Genomic DNA, 17732 nt, shown 5'->3' with positions numbered 1-17732 from the left:
GATTCAAGTCTGCAAAACTCTCCTGTTCCTTTAAGTAGTAAAAGATTTTCTTTCTCATGTCTTTAAGTTGTTAAGTAGCATTTGACATATGAAGCCCAGTTTCTTATTTCTTTTTAGTGAGGTCACTCCAGAAGTGTACGCTAGAGATGATGTGTTTAATTGGTATAATCATTTTTAAAAGCCTCTTCAGTTTGTGAAGCCAAAATCCATACCACAATACCTCTGCAATGACTTTACTGTTTTTCTAATGCAGAATCAAGAAATCACTAGCAGAAATTCCTCTTTGCTTCACAGAAGTAATGCTGCGTCACAGTAGGAATGACTTCCAGGAAAAGCATTTGACCACTCCAACATAACAGATACAAGTGGCTTAAACAACAAAATATGCAAAGTTTTGATGCTATAAATACAGTTTAATATAAAGAAACACACTTTATATTTTCAATAAAATGTGTGTTTTGTTTCGGTTTGGTTTTTTAGTTTAATATACAGAATACTTTATTTGAACTTGTTAACCCAGCCATTGGATACCTCAATTAAAGCTTACCTAAAGACCCTCTGTTTAAAATACCGCAACTAACTCAAAAAAAAAAATATTACAAGTTTGTGAAATGCTTATGCTGCAAAAATAACATTCCAAAGATTACTACAAGTAAGAGACTCTTGAATATGAGCCAGGAAAAATAACTGTTGCAGTTTAAATATCTACAGAAACAATGGGCTGAGAGATGTAGGGGATTTTGCCACTTTGAAGTTTAAAGTTTCTTATTCAAAATCACACCACTAATTTATGCTTATTAGCAAAAAAAGATGCAATAGCAGGAAAGTTTGGACTTCACATACCAAAAGAACCAATAACTATACAACTGACACTAACTGCACTGTAAATCCTCATTGACAGGCCCTCTCCAAACGCACTTTTAACTACAATGACATCTTACTGAGGTCAGAGATGACTAAGTGTAAACTAGGCAACAGTTGAACTTTGCCTACAAATATTTAAATAGTTTGAGATGCCTTTCCCTTCAGACATTTAAAGTTTTAATGAAGCAATTACCCCTTTCTTACAAAGAACATGGCAGACATACTTTTAATGTCTAATGTCTAATGGAATGGAATGAGGGAATGCCATTTATGGCCTTTTCTGTTCCTCAATATAAATGCAGCTCAGGATTCTTGGAAAAACAGTTTTTCAGTTGCAACACAAGGTCTTAGACAATCAAGGATTCATCCATGGTCATCAACTGACTGAAACTTGTAGAAAGAGCATTTCTTTAATATGGACTGAGCAGTCAGAAAGCTATGCAGTAAAATGGCTTTTTAAGAAGTTATTTAGAGTCTTTGACATGAAATTCTTTCCATACCCATGCATCTCAACATGCAATAACCATATATTTTGATGAACAGAAAAGCTGGAGAAATACCATGAACATGTAGATGTTCAAATTTAGACACCTCTATTTAGGTTGCCTACGAGCAAAATGTTTTAAAAAGATCTCTGCATAAGCTCCCTAAGGTAAGTTTAGTCCTCAGAACATCCTTCTATCTGAACAGAAGGCTGAAGATCACAACTGTTCTTCCATGCAAAGCATCCAAACCTAGTGCTAGGTCTACAGACCTACACTCCACAAAGAACATATGGATGTCCAAGTACTGGCTCTTGTGTTCTCAGTTATGGTAATAAACCTGAAGCAAATATAACTGTCCTATTAACTTCCATAACTTTCTATCATCAGAATGATGTAGTATTTCTACAGCTTTTCTCTTTCTAAATCCACATGGACAGCCAATATAGAAGAAAACATAAATCCAAGAGTTAATAAACAAGAAAGTAAAGCTGAATCTGTTTTCATGGAAGCATCACTTGAGACACGGGTTCAAACTTTTTAGAAAAGACAAATTATGCTGGTCACAAAGTCAAAAGGTAGCTTTTTGATCATTAAGAAAAGCCCAAGAGACATGGACATAAATAACTTGCACTCAATGAAGCAAACAGACAGTGTTAAAGCTATGAAGAATGCTGATCTCGGGGAGAAAAAAAAATTCCATCCTCTTCTGCGTTTAAAAGTATCTACCAAGAAAGCATCAATGAGATGGCTTTGTAGATCTCATGGAAAGGTACAGTTTTAGTCATGGTATAATACAGTGGTTTTTGAAAGGACTATATTCTGTTTAATGTTTACTTTTATGTAACAAGCAGAAATTATCACTGTCCTTAACACAGGCAAGGCACAGACACTGCCTGACTTTACTACAAATGTTCAAAGATGGTTTCTAGCTAGACACTTCATGGATTTAATTTAGGACATACTTCAAATATAGCAGAAAAAAATAACATTGTTTCTGGAACAGCAAACCTCTGTCATAGTCCTAAACCACAAGATTTCAGTGATTTAGGTTATTTTGATTTATTCTTTCTGACCTTTGAGGCAGGAAGTAGGACATGACTAACCATATTAAATAGTTTTGCCATCCATTATGTAGAAGGAATGAACACCTGCCTTGACTGTAATAATGTCATAATCTTAGATGTGACAGATTCTTTGCAGAATGAAAAAACAGCATGAAGACCAATGCCTCACTTAAAATAGAAGTCTCTTCAAAACAGGCAATAGCTCATTTATCCTACAGACTAACCTGCAACTTTCTTCATAAAAAAATCAAAATATATGTTTCAGAATAATCTCCTTTCATTCTTAGATTAGTTTGCAAACTTGTGAATGCTGTCCTTCTTTGCCATAGATGAAGAGATGCAAAATGCAATTCTGACATTGTCCATGCAGAGTTATTGCCTCCCTTCACTGCTGCATTGACCAAAGCCATATCTGCACTGGACTAGAAGACGCATATATCCCTCGTACATCCAGGCTCCACACCTCAGCCAGGAAATGCAAGATGAGGTCACTAATCCACTCCACAAAAGAAATTCTGTTTGCCCTTAAAATTGGGGTAACTTTTTTCTATTAACTTTTAAATTTCTCATCCTGTTCCATTTCCAAGTACGGCTCACTCTTCTAACCCCTTCTTTTCCTGCCTTCATACCTTGCCTGAGTGATGCTACCTCAGGTGTCCTGCCTTCTGACTTGTTCTGCTTTTACATGGGATCAACTATAAAGAGTATGAGAATATGTGTCAGAATATAAAAAACTTGCTCCCGAGTCTTTTTTAAGAGAATCTAAATTACTATTAGTAATTAAAAGCTGACTAAAATGAAATTAAATTTCTAATTACTTTGAAAAAGTCCTGCATAACAAGTTATTGAGAAAATTGTCAAAACCCCAACTTAATTGTTTCTTGGTGTTCTACATACTGAATCTGAAAAGACGAGACAGTCAAGTGCTTTTGCTTTTATAACCTTGCTCTATGAACACTTAGAGCAACAACAAAATCAGGCACTCCAATAACGCAGAACTCAGAGAAGTTAATCATGACAAACACAAGTTACCTGGAAAAAAATATAACTTATGACATGCCTCTTGAGATCTATGCAATACAAAAGACCCCTCACACTCCACTCAGTGGATGCAGGTGCCTGAAGAACAGAACAGAGAATGCAGAGACTTTTATCCCCTCTTTCTAAAGAACCTCATAAGAAAGTATTTGCTTACTCTGCTTAATAAATCAATTTCTTCCTTCAGCTTTCCAATTAGTTCCTCTTTGTCCTGCGTCATCTTCATTAATCTTGCATTTTCCTGTCTTTCCTTTGCAAGTTCCTAAAACCAGAATATTCAATGAAGTTGGAAATGTTATTTTTAAGAGACAGTTTAAAGTTTAATACCATTTAAAACAAAGAAAGAAGAACCCACACACACTTAGTTATAATTCCTTTCCTACAGCAAGTCAAACCCACATCTTCAAGTCCTTTTACATTTTAAGTAGCTAAAGAAACGTTCAAGATAATATTTTACCCACAGCAAATCTGTGTGATATCTGATTCAAATGATAATGTTTTAATTAATATTTAACTTAAGCATGAACCCAAAATTGGATAGGGGCCCAGAATAGAAGAAGTAAATGTGAAGTATGAGCTTCCAAATTTCTTATACTGGGAGGCTTAGTCTTACTTATGGTTGTTTTTTGGGTTTTTGTTTGTTTTTTTTTAACTACCATTAGCAAGGAAGGAAGACTAAATGTTAGATCTATGGGCCTGAATGTGAGAAAAAATGAAAACGTTCATTAGGAATTCAGTAAGTCAGGATTCAGGATACTGAAAGACAGCCCTCAAATCTTCCTCTATTTTTCATGTTAATGGCAATTTAAGTATTTCAGAAAGAAGCTGATTTAGAAGGGAGGGTTATGGTGTACTTCACTCAAATCCAGGTTCCTCAAGTCTTAAAAAACCAGTAATTTCTACAAAATACAGTTTATTTTCACCCGTTCCAACACCTATTCAAATTGTGCTTACTTAGTAACTTTGATCCATACAATTCAAGAATATTTGGCAAGATACCCACAAAAAAACTACTTCAGAGGAAGACAGAAAATAATTAGTAATAAATTACACAGATGACATTGTTTAGCAAAATACTGGCTTACATGAAAAACTCAGCTTTAACATTATTACATTTTCCCAAAACTGTTTGTATGAAGTTAATCTGAAATAATGGAAACTGCTTTAAATATGTATTTTAAATGTTTAAAACTTTAACAACTGGATAGCAATAAATTTTATAATATTTTGATACATTAAAAAAATCCAAAACCATAAGTAGATCAGAAACAGGTTTGCTAATTTTCTGAACAGCCAGTGAGCCCCTTCTTCCCTCCCCCAAGATATTTGTTCTTTGTCGGTGTGTCATGAGGTACGAAAGAGAAATACGCAGAGCACTGCTGGCTCTGTTATCTTTACCTCAACTACTTCTCACTCACATACCAAATGAAAACTAAACATCCATGATTTGAAAGTTCACATTCTTCTCAGTCAGTCTGACTCTTTATACATTTTTATAGACATAACTATCTGTACTTCAAGCATTTAGCATTTATCAATGCTACTTCAAGCATTCATAGCATTTATCTATGTATTTTACTTGTAAATTTCCCCACAGACTTTTGAAAGTACTTTATTTCAGACATATGCCATGGAGAGGTTAGTTGGACTTACCCTTTCAAGTTCCTCAATCCTCTTTTCCAAAGTGTTACTCGGTAGAGAACTGCCAGAAGAATTTGCATCCCTGCTGTATCTGCTGTAACTTGTCCTCTCTGTTCGGGAATATCTATTTGGAGCGTCATCTTCTGGTGCATTAGCTGTGCTATGAAAGTCAAAGAGCAGACACCTATTTATACATTTAACTAAATGGAAATGATAGCAGTAACAAAACCACTTTCCAAAGCGCTCAACAGGTCAGTCTAATAAACTGCAGAAAACGTGTGGCTGAGAACTCACTAAATTTGCTGCCTCAAAGATTCGAATACCTGGATAATGCAACTCTCATCCACATGGGTAATCGACTTTAAACAAATACTTATGCTTATCCTATCTTACTTTTAAAATTTCATGAACTGAGCACATTAAAAACCAAGCTAAATAATTTTATTTCAAGGAGTAAAGTTTTAAACCAAGCATCCATAAAGGATGAAAAACAAGTACATGTCCAAAACGTAAGAAGAATATCAACTGACTTTTCAGGAACTATGGATTTGGCCTGTACTCCACTATGGTTGCTACATACAAAACCAGTGCTAATTTAAAAATATGTATAAGAAGTCAACCATTTTCACTCACAAAACTAACAGTGCTCTTCCCATAGCTATTTTCTTCCTAATAGTAATATTACTTACCTTCAACGCAGAACCTAATGAAAAATGAAGAATAACAGAACAGAGTGCCCTGGGAACAGGTAGAGATACTGATCTTTCCCTCTCCAATTCACTAAAACTATACTTCTTAGACTTTGAAAATAAACAGCCAAACTGCCAAAGACCAAAAAAAAAAAAAAAAACCAAAACCAAAACCAAACAATCCCCTCTTCTATCTTCACCAGGGAACTCAAAAGCCACATAGAGATTGTCCTCAAAAACCAGCTCTAGGTGTCCCTGCTTGAGCAGAGACTGGACATGGACAAGATTCCCCTCAGAGGTCCCTTCCAACTTCACTCAGCCTGTGATTCTGCAAAATCACACAGCTGAAGTATGTATACAATGGTTTTCAAGAGCACTTAGGAAAAGAATGAAAAGAACTACAAGCATCCCTATAACATTTCCTTTAAAACAGAGAAGAGTATATGATTAATGCGTTCATTTAACAGTTTTGCATTTCATAACTTTAGAAAACCCCTGCTGACCACGTGCAGATTTAGATGGATATAGTGCAAATCAAAAGCAAGAGTATCTGGCAAAGGCATGTCTTTTCATGGATATAAATATTCTTTTGCTCTAGTACGTGTGAAGTTTCCAAGGCACACTGACACAATTGTAAGGAATTTTGTAGCTTAATGTTATTACCATATTTAGCACTGTTTATTCTTCATTCAGGAGATTTTTCAAAAAACGTTTCTAGGACCGGATATGCATGTTACAACACAACATAAGAGAAATATTTTAGCTTAACTCTATAAATTCTAGATTATTTAGCTTTCTAGAAGATGTGTAGTTGTATTCTGCTAATGTCTAAAGGATAGACCACACAAAAAAAAGGCTCAATTTTTCATCACTCAAAAATTGACCCTATTGTCAACATATTGGAGTACCTCAACTCAGCTCTAGCAAGTGATATTGGCAGAAGCTCCTACATGAAGATGAGAAGAAAGAATAACTAGACAGGAAGGGTTTCATTAATACAGAAAATGCCTTAATTTTTCAGTATTTTCCCTGAAATTCACACCCAGAAATTTCCTCGCCTATTCCACTGGGCAGCAGACCCTACTGAACACATTCTTTTTCACTATTAACATGTACAAATGACATATCAGGAAGAATTCTAGGAAATGGGATTTAAAAAAACATTTAAGGAGGCATCAGCCCATAATCTAATATATGGAATGTGACAGATAAAAATTTCATTATTTGTGCTGTTATAACCAATGTCTAGTACACAGTAATGGAAAAAATGTACCATCCAGGACACAACAGGCATATCTTTCAAAAAGAATGGAATTTTAGTCTTCAGATATGTCACTTTATGAGCATTAAATGTGAAACAGTCATAAAATCATAGAATATGCTGCGTTGGAAGAGACCCATCAGGACCACTGACTCCAACTTCTGGCCCTGGATAGGACACCCCAAGGATCACACCATGTGCCTTAGAGTGTTGTCAAAATGCTTCTTGAACTCTGTCACGCTTGGTGCTGTGACCACTGCCCTGGGGAACCTGTTCCAGTGCCCAAACACCCTTGGGGTGAAAAACCTCTTTCTAATATCCAATCTAAACCTCCCCTGACTCAGCTTCAGGCCATTCCCTTGGGTCCTGTCACTGGTCACCATAGAGAAGAGATCAGTGCCTGTCCCTGCTCTTCCCCTCGTGGGGATGTTGAAGACCGCAATGAGATCTCCCCTCAGTCTCCTCTTCTCCAGGTTGAACAGACCAAGTGACCTCAGCCACTCCTCATACGGTTTCCCCTCAAGGCCCTTCACCATCCTCATTGCCCTCCTTTGGACACTGTCTTATAGTTTAATGTCTGTTTTATATTCTGGCACCCCAAACTGCCACAACATTCAAAGGTGAGGCCACACTAGGTCAGAGCAGAGTAGGACAATCCCCCTCCTTGACTGGCTGGCGATGCTTTGCCTGATGCCCCCCAGGACACGGTTGGCCCTCCTGGCTGCCAGGGCACTGCTGACTAGAATAACAGTATCACTGAACTTGGTGTCTCTCTACTAAGAGAAAATACCTGTTAACCACCACCACCAAAGATGAGTCTATGGAATTATACCTGTAGATTAGATACAGATATATAAATATATTTCTAAAGGGTTTCTCCTGGTTGTACTTAAAATAAAAACCATATAGCAAAATCAACTCTCATTGCAGTTTGACTACTCTTACAGAGAAACAGAAATTCTGTTTTAGAAAAATGTTTCTAGTTATTTCCTTTACAGTAAAATCAGTTATTCACAGAGGCAGGTTTTAAAGCATTATTACAAAACGATGAAATAAATCTTGCTCCTTCCAATGCCTCTTTGATTCTCTCAATGTCTTCCTAAAGCACTGTCCAATTTACCATTTCATCCAATTAAAATCACCCTGTCAAAACTGTATTTCAACCACAACATGTTCAATTACTACAGGTTTATTTTTATTGCCAGAATCTTGTAACTATACTTGATTTGAAAACGCCTAATTACTTATTTCTCTGCAATCAAGTCAGTTGCTAACAGATTCTTCGGAAGAAACAGCAAAGGACAATTTTTTCTAAATAGGCCATCTTGGACTTTTGTTACTGCTTAAGCCAAATTTGTGGCTTTCAGAGTTGAGCTAAGGAAAAGAAGTCTTGTCTTCTCTAAAGCTGCATGTTCCTAGTCTGTTCCATTTTTCCCTTACTCTGGCCTTCAGGTGAGTGTGAAACCACTCAAGGAACTGATGCAGCAATCCAACAGACAAGTAAAAGGAAGCCATCAACTTTCAGCCACATTGGTACCTTGTCCAGCTGCATGAGCACTGGCACAACAGGCAGTGAGAAGTTCAGCTAGTACAACTTAGACCATGAAAATCTTCTGCAGAAATAAAACCTAAGTCTTTAGCATTGATTCAAGAGGGGTTAGAAAAGTCAAGAAAAGCATCTTGAGTGACCCCTGTCTAAAATACACTGTTCATATCTGCACAGTAGTGATTCTAATGTAACAAGCTAGATGAGACAATGCTTCCACAGCAAAATTCCCAAACACAGGAAGCAGGCAAGTCTGGGCACAGCTTTATGAAACAGTATTTTGCAGCTGTGTTTTTTCTGAGTTAGTGAGACCAAGGTTAGTGTGATGGAATGTAAATTGTTATAGTTTAAGTCTTATAGTTACCTAAAAAACACTGAGCGAGATAATTTCAGCAGTGCTCAAATATTTCCTTCAGAGCCGCTTCGATTAATGCTCTAAAGCACTGAGTTCTTCTCTTCTTATGGTCTCTACTTCCCCATTTATTTTTCAACTCTTGCATGAATGCTAAACTTGAATACAATGTATCTTCTGAAATTAGTGTTAAATGGTTCTAGTTCTACGGATCCAGGTTAACATGCTGTACTGTCTAAGAAGAAGGGGAAAAAATCCTCTCTGACATTTTGACTGGAAGCCATAAAAGCATACTATATTGTATTCATTTCTGCTAATAAACAAACTTACAGAGGGAATACATCCCTGAACCACTAAGAGATTTTAATCTCTTTCTGTAAACTGATCCAGCTGATCTGTCTGATCCATGAACCATGCAAAAATCTTCTAAGTTATTTTAAATCCTGATCTGCAAGGGTTTTTTTACAATTTTTTAAAAAGAAACTAAACTGGTTCAAAAGCTAGTAGACAATCTTAAAAGTAAGCTGCTAAAACAAATTCTCAGTCCTTATAAAAATATTCCTCTGTCCACATACATATCTTGATTTACTGCTACTTGTAAACAAGCTTTTTGGTTCACAGAATGCAACAGAAACACAATTCATGTTTACAAGTAGATTACACTCAAATATTTCAATAAACAGAATACATTTTGTCATTCTCCTGTTTGAGAAATCAGTGATAACACCAACTATACTGACAGCATCAGATCTAAATCAGAAAACCATTCTTACTAATGGCAATGTGCTTGGTGCTTTAAAATAACTCACAAAGCAAGGCAAAAACTGGTAGACCCAGTTTCAGGAACAGTAGTTTGGAATGGCCAAAATGATGCACATCTCACTAAGAAAAGCTTAGAGAAAAATTAAAGAAAAGGAAGTTGATATGGGCCATTACAACTGAAGTATAACTATACATTTTAACACATGAAGCTCACAGTTAGGACACACAGCTCATCACAGGTCCCAAATACTCTCATGCACATCCTGTGGCCTTCATGTCAGCATGACCTTGCAGATTCTGGTCATCCTTTTAATAGATCTCACAGTATCACTCCAGATCACAACAAAACCATCACTTTCTTTTGAAAATATTTTACATGGTTAATCATGCAACTACAAAGGAACCCCTCCACAAACTTTTAGGGTGTGTGAAAATTTCTGAAGTAAATTCAAAAGACAGACTACAATTATAGAGTAAGATCCTCATCACAAACTTTTAAAGTGCATGAGGAGACAAGTTCAGTTTGTCCACGTCAGCCAGAACAGAAGAATAACACACAGCAGCCAGCAGAATTCATATGTAAACACCTCTTCCAGTCAATGGACACTCAGTGAAAAGGGTTTCCCAGCAATGTCATATAAATGTTCAACCATGGATTGTTGCATCCATATAAGGCAAAGTAGCTAGTGTGTCTGATTAAATAGGTAGTGTAAAATCTGTGCAATTCCTTGAGTCCTACGACATATTGAGAAAACAATGATTCTATGAGAACACACATCACAGAAACTTCTCTGCTCTTAAGTCTCTCTTCTGTTGTTAGGTACAGGAGGTTGGGTATCTCAATGTAGACACAATCATAGAACTGTTGAGGTTGAAAAAAAACCTCTAGGATCATCAAGTCCAACTGTAAAAAATGAGAACAGCTATATGGAAAGGCAAAAGAAAGGCACTGGAAGCCAGGAATGGTATCAGTAACCCAGGACTGGAAGTCAGAAGAGGACAGAGAAGAAACAGAAAAAAAAACCCCAAGTAATTAGAAAAATAACAAACAGAAGACTAGGACCTCAGTGATTAAATATAAGGTTGTAAGAGAAAGGGTGAGAGAAGGGAAAGGGTATGTAACTAGCCTAGAAAATAGAAACCAGTAAAGTGAAGAAAAATGCTGAGATGAAGAAATGTCATGTTTGATGAGGAACAATAGGGGAAGAGGGAGAAGGCAAAAAATGAAGAAGCAGGAGTAGTAAAGATGGAAAAAAACAACCTGAAAATTTCTGACAAATATTTCATTCTTTCAATGGGAAAGAGAGTCTACAACAGAACACAAAATTTTAGGAAAACATATTTCTATTCTTGCTATCAGATGTCTATAAAGTCTACCAACAAACTCTCCCACAAAGTACTGACCACCTGCTGTCAGAGTAATGCAAGTAACAGTTTCAAATGGGATCTGAAAGGGTTGTCCCTATGTGAGAACGTGCTTTGCTCTCACAGTTTGCTTTGAAAACCTAAGGAAGTACACCCAAAACTGTTAAAAGTACATTAAGCTCATTTGAGCCTTGAAGCAGCTTCTGATCTCCATTCAGTCTTCACACACCAATAGTCCAGTTGTAGGTGTAATCACAGAACAGCATTTTCTGTTTCCAAAGGACTTCTAACTGTATTTGGGACTTCAGTGGGGGCGGAGTGATTTGGATAAGAATTACTGGAGAGAAGGTTGCTTTCTGTAAGACCTTCACTTACTGCAGATGTTGGAAGTGGCAAACAAGCCCAGAACGACTCTGGTCCTGACTCCTTTAGCATTCACACCAGAAAGTGAAGCCACTGGGAAACACACTTTAAGTACCCTTAAGTGAAAATTACTTCAGGGGAGGTAAATATTTTCAAATATAGAGGAAAATTAAATAGATACTATAGACTCTAATCACAGCGGGCATTGTATGCCTCAGGAAGTACAATTAGAATAAAACCCACTGAGTATTTGTGAGCACTAGGCACTGTGCTGACAGTAGAAAATAATCCTTTGCTTTCAACATGAAGTTTCGAGACTGTGCAACGAGTAAGATAGATGGCAACATACATAAAATATTGAACAGCAGCTTGCAGCAAGTCAGATTCCTCCTGAATGTGACGCCAGTCCTGATGGGGAAAGTTGACAGTGACCTTACATCCCACATATAACTAAAGCTGACTGAGGGAATACTGCACAACCAAGTCTTATTTAGCATCTTCTAGCATTGGTGCTTCCTATTTTTGCAATGCCAATCAGATGAATTAGTTTATTTTCAAATAAGCTATGAATGTGGTTGTGCAAACTTCTATTTATTACTCCCCCACGCACAACCAAATTTTTGCAAGTGAGTCAGTATAGAGAGCATGTGAACAGAGATAAGGTTTATGAAAAGCCACAAAAGTATGACACACATCACTAAGTATTCAGCAGATACAAGAAGCAATAAAAGTCTGCATGGGAACCAAAAAGGAAGTGAAGACTGAACTAAAACGTGCTTGATTAATAAGAAATGAATCATGAAATTATACAGTTATTAAGGTTGTGACAATAAGTCCACCCATTCTGCAGTGACAAAGTGATTTAAAAAAAAAACCCTACAACAATAAAAAGCATCACTCAACTAAGTTTATAAGAACCCAGTAATATAAATATAAAAAACAGTAGCACCATGCTAGGAAAGTTAAAGCATAACAGGATTGGTAATTATTTTTTACAGTGAGAGAGGTAAGACTAGAGAACAGGTTACCCAGAGAAGCTGTGGATGCTCCCTCCCTCTAATTGTTCAAGGCCATGATGGATGGGGCTGTGAGCAATCTAATTTAGTGGAAAGTATTCCTGCCCATGGCAGGGAGGCTGGACTATATGTTCTTCAAGGTCCATTCCAACCCAACCCCTTCTACGATTCTATAGGTGAACAAGTTTGAGGGTGGAAAATACACCAGTGATGACTAGATAATTGGTAGGTGCTCTTTGCACTTTCTTCTACAGCCATGAGATAGATAGATATATATATACACATCTAAAAGATAGATAGATAGATAGATATTTAAAAGAGAATGCATCCATGTATCAAATAAAAATATGTTTACAAAAATGTCTTGCTTCAGTTGACGTGTTTTAGACCCCATGTTACCATAACATTTTCCTAATAGTTGTGATAGCTGTGTTGGTATTAACTCCACATGGGAAAATACTTCACACACTGGTCAGGTGCATCAAAGGCTTCTGAAATATTTTTCTGGCTAAAGAACTGGAGTAATGACCAGAGTCATTACTTTCTTGACTCAAACACAAACAAATAACAAACAGGACATGCTACATGTGGGCAGCATCTGCTACAACTGAGACAGTTGTATGGACAGTAGTATGACAAAATCATAGAAATTTCTTTCAGTATAACCGTGGAGAACAACAACATTATTTTCTTTTATTAAACTTCAGAATAGAGTGGTTCATGAACTAACTGTGAAAATACTGGCCCCTAGGCAATGTGCCAAGTTAGACATTTGCTTGGGAAAGTATTCTGCACTAGTAGGTCCCAGCAGAATACTAGCTGAATTTATTTGAAAATAGTAGCATAATAGAGGGGTTTGGTTAAATTTGCTGCACCTTTCAGGTCCTTACCCCAAAATCAAGCTATGTATCTACAGTAGCAGTACGATGATCTCTACTACAAATATCCATTTAATCAGCTTTATTTCTGGCAGAACTATACATGTAAAGAAATTTACTGTGTACAATGATCTCATACCTTTTATACCTGCTTGAAACCATCCTGGAGGAGTCCTAAAAGAAACAAAAAGGAAAAACTAATTAATATTTTTCTTATATTATACCGCCAAAATACTTTACCACTCTGTAGAAAACTAAATCTACAGTTAAGAGCAGTCCCATGCTGCCGTACAACTCAGTTTTGCACTATTTTGCTGTCAAAGCGTAGACAATACCAGGATTATTGTCACCATGTTACTGCTTCTGAACACCACCTCAGAAGCCTTAAATGTCTGCCTCTGGTTAGTTACACCTGAAAACTGGATACATTTACTCCATCCCTCAGCAGGCACAACGGCACACAACCTGCCACCAGCATGCCTTCACTACCACTAACAGTATGGAAACACTTGTGCACTTTGATAGCTCTTCATCTACTTGTCTAAGAGAGCAAAATTGTTCCAATTTCTCAGCACCACTGCTGTCTTTCTGGATGGGAACAAAAACTGAAGCTGGCAAGTGGAAAAATTTAAACATGTTTCAACTGCTCAGATTTGACAGAGTAGAGTCCACAAATATATTTTAGGATGTTGTAAGAAGAAGAGGAACCAATTATTTTATTACTCATAAACCAAACGCCCTCCAGCAAATAATACGTAAAAAGTCTGGAAAGAATATTTAAGGAGTTAATGAACTGAACAACTGCCTTTACCAGAAAAAAATAAAGGCAAAATATGAAATTCTGTCTATCTAGGATACTAACTGCAGGCAAAGAAATAAATGAGTTCTCAAAACCGGATGCAAGAGAAATTCCATCCATTCTGAAAATTCTAGAAGACATTACACTGCCTTCATTGATCAGCACATCAGTGAGTCTGTAAGTAAATAAACAAGTTAAAAATTAGGATACAAAGAACGTTTATTATTTTACTACAGAAAATGAAATTGACAAAAATATTTGTATTACTGAAAAAAAACTTGACCTGAAAGTGCATTTTATTTTATATAGCATTTTCAACTTCTGCCATATATGTTACACATTCCCTAATATAAACAGAAGAACAAAATTCAACAAAGGGAAGTCAGGAGAACTATTTAAAGAAACCCACAAAGTGGAGCAAAATTGCTATTTTAACACTGATAACCATTTTATCATTGTTGACAGCATCTGAAAAGTAGCAATTCACAGTTGTAAAACAGCAACCTAAATTCACCTTTAAAAGGGCAAGAATATATAAATTGAAATGGTCTACCACTATTTTTCAAGTTTATTAAGGGTATGTTATCTTTGAAAGGTCATGGCATCAGGTAGAGGTTTCTGAGGACTGGAAGGAAGTAAATGTCGCTCCTTTCTTCAAGAAGGATCATCCAGGGAACTACAGCACAGGCCTTAGCTCAGTCCCTGAGTAGGTAATGGATCAAATCCTCAAGGACAAGAAGGTGAAATCAGCATGGATATATGGAGGGAAATCATGCTTGACTGACTTAACAGCCTTCTATGACGAGACGGCTTAGTGAATGAAAGAAAAGCACATAATGTTTATCTTGATTTTAGCAAAACTTTCAACACCTTCCCACATAACATACGTATAGGCAAACTGCTGGAATAAGGACCAGGTAAGTAGACTGTGAGATGCAATGAAAAGTGACTTGACTACTGGGCCTAAAGTATTATATACAGCAGCATTAATTCCAGCTGGATGACAGTCTTTGAAGGGGCCAATACTGTTTAACGACTTCATTAATGACCTGAATGATGGGACAAAGTACATTCCCAGCAAGTTTGCACACTACAAAGAACTTGGATGAGAGGTTGACAATATGTCAGGTGGCTCTGTCACCACGGAGAGAGACACTGATAGGCTAGACAATGGCCTTACAGAGATTCTATGAAGTTCAAAAAAAACAAAAATGCGAAGTCCAGGGGCTGGGGAGGAATAATCCCAAGCATGAGTACCTGCTGTGGACTGGTTGGAAAGCTGCTGTGCAGAAAAAGATCCTGGTGGACATCAAGTTGAACACAAGCCATCACTGTGTCCTTGCAGGAAAGAAGGCCAATGGCACCCTCAGGATGCACTGCCAGCATGTTGAGGAACAGCATCCAAAGGAGAGCAATGAAGATACGGAAGGGTCTACAGGGAAGCCACACGAGGAGCAAGTGAGGTCACTTGGCTTGTTCAGCCTGCAGGAGACTGACGGGAGACCTCTCTGCAGTCTTAAACATCCCCATGAGGGGAAGAAGAGGGATAAACACTGATCTCTTCTCTGTGGTGACCAGTGACAGGACCCAAGGGAATGGCCTGGAGTTGTGTCAGGGGAGGTTTAGGTTGGATATTAGAAAGAGGTTTTCACCCAGAGGATGGCTGGGTACTGGAAGAGGCTCCCCAGAGCAGCAGTCATAACACCAAGCCTGACAGAGTTCAACAGGTGTTTGGACGATGCTCTCAGGCTCATGCTGTGATCCTTGGGGTGTCCTGTGCAGGAACAGAATTTGGACTTGATGATTCTTGTGGATCCCTTCCAACTCAGGATATTCTATCATTACCCTCTTCTCTGCCCAAGTGAGACCATAGCTGGTGTGCTTTGGCCAGTTCTGGGCTTCTCAGTATGAGAAAGATATACTGGAGAGACTCCAGCAAAGGGCCACACACATGATTAAAGGTTTGGAGCATCTGACACACGCGGAAAAGCTGAAAGTGCTGGAAATGTCCAGCCTGGAGAAGAGAATGCTCAAGAGGTATCTTGCCAATTTGTATAAACACCTCATTGGGTAAGATATCAAGACATTTCTATCCTTGGAGATAATATAAAAACCCATCTACATTATATAATATAAAAACCCATTCCCTATAATTGATCCTGTTTTGTATGCAGGGCTTGGACTAGAGACTTCCCAAGATCCCTTACAGTGTTAATGATTTTTAGCTTTATGACAGTCAGCAATGACTGTCAAGGTGATTTGACTCTGATGTATGTGAAGAGATTCAAATTGTTCCATCTAATACATTAATCTAATATATTCACTGTATATGAAACTGAAAAGCCACATCAGTAATATCAGACACAGGTCTTGGTGATGATGGTCTCAGAAACATCTCGGCTGTCCCATTAGCCATAGACAAATGGTTCAATTCCCTTTCTAAGCTTGGATGGAGGGAGTTACATAGATTACTGGGTCAAAATTTTGCCTGTCTGCAGAAACAATAAAGTAGGAACTCTGGGCTCTAAGCTTCCTCGGTTCTTATTTTTTTCACAACTTTTCCAAGAAAATGCTGAAGCCATAGACATTATGGCTATGCTTCTTAGTAAACATAAGCCTCTGTTTACAGTGAAAGGCAGAAATTGCATGTGACATTGGAGTCCAATGAAGCACACATGCCCTTGTACGAAGAAATCTTTGGATCTCGGATGCTTGCTTTGTACTCTAGACGCTAAAGGGATGCAACAAATGCACCATCTAACCCCAAATTTGCTAAGACTTTTTCATACAAATTTGCAAATATAAGCTGTAAAGAAATTTATACATATAGACTTGTACATTTAACTCAATGGGACACTTAAAAGTTTGGCAGTACTATTCAAAAAAGCCAGTTCTTCAGAAAAAGCTGGTAAAGCAAACAAATGCTTAGAGACAAAGTGCATGGCAAATACACTCATTTGCTACAAATTACAGCTGTTAAAACAAAAAACCTCAAACCTTTAACCAATTAACTAGCCCTTTGTAACAGATGTTTCTACAGCAAGTATTAATGGGTTTTATTTTTGTAGCTAAAACTAACTACAGCAACAGTTAACAATGCACATCCAATGTATAAAAAATAAACTCTTCTGACCAACAAATTAATACTGCAGATTTGGTAAATTATTACTTTTATCACTTTGAAATCGTAAATGCAAACTAATCATTCTTTCAGGTGATGATGTAAGCACGAGGAAAATATGATATTTATCTCTGTTCTCACCTTATGAAATTTACTTTGTGTGCCTTCTTTGTCTGAAAGCTGCTGGTAACACGAATATATGTAGTTACACTGTAAACAGCATTATGTGTCTATTAATCAAAAATAATCTAAGCTTTCAAACTACGCAAAAGATCTTAAAATGAGGCAAACATCTATAATTTAAACTCTTGCCTTCATCACCACTTTTGCAGAAGTGAAGGTTGGCAAAAAGTGAAGAATGGGAAGGAGAAAGGAAGGACATCCTTGTTCTGCAATGAATTAATCTAAAAGCAGATGATTAGTCTTGTATATAAATATTAATTTACAAATCTTGTTTATATTCTTTAGTATTTTTTAACTTTGTCTTT

General features: G+C 37.1%; 1 protein-coding gene across 3 annotated transcripts in view; it reads right to left on the bottom strand.

Moving 5' to 3' along the window:
• PAWR (pro-apoptotic WT1 regulator) overlaps positions 1 to 17732 on the bottom strand; it is a 97420-nt gene that overhangs the window by 22646 nt on the left and 57042 nt on the right. For all 3 annotated transcript variants that reach the window (XR_007905922.1, XM_051795725.1, XM_051795726.1), the window contains 3 exons: positions 13464 to 13498; positions 5105 to 5252; positions 3609 to 3713 (listed from right to left, as the gene is read on the bottom strand). Coding sequence is in view for 2 of the 3 variants with exons in the window: in XM_051795725.1 (XP_051651685.1) it covers positions 3609 to 3713; positions 5105 to 5252; positions 13464 to 13498 (288 nt within the window). In the remaining variant the exon portion in view is untranslated. The remainder of the gene's footprint in view (positions 1 to 3608; positions 3714 to 5104; positions 5253 to 13463; positions 13499 to 17732) is intronic.

This window comes from Manacus candei, unplaced genomic scaffold, assembly GCF_025592945.1.
Source record: "Manacus candei isolate 608988 ecotype Guabito, Panama unplaced genomic scaffold, ASM2559294v1 h1tg000043l, whole genome shotgun sequence".
In the NCBI taxonomy this organism is placed as follows: Eukaryota; Metazoa; Chordata; class Aves; order Passeriformes; family Pipridae; genus Manacus; species Manacus candei.
Note: the sequence above shows the minus strand (reverse complement) of the source record. Positions and strands in the feature narration are given on the sequence as shown.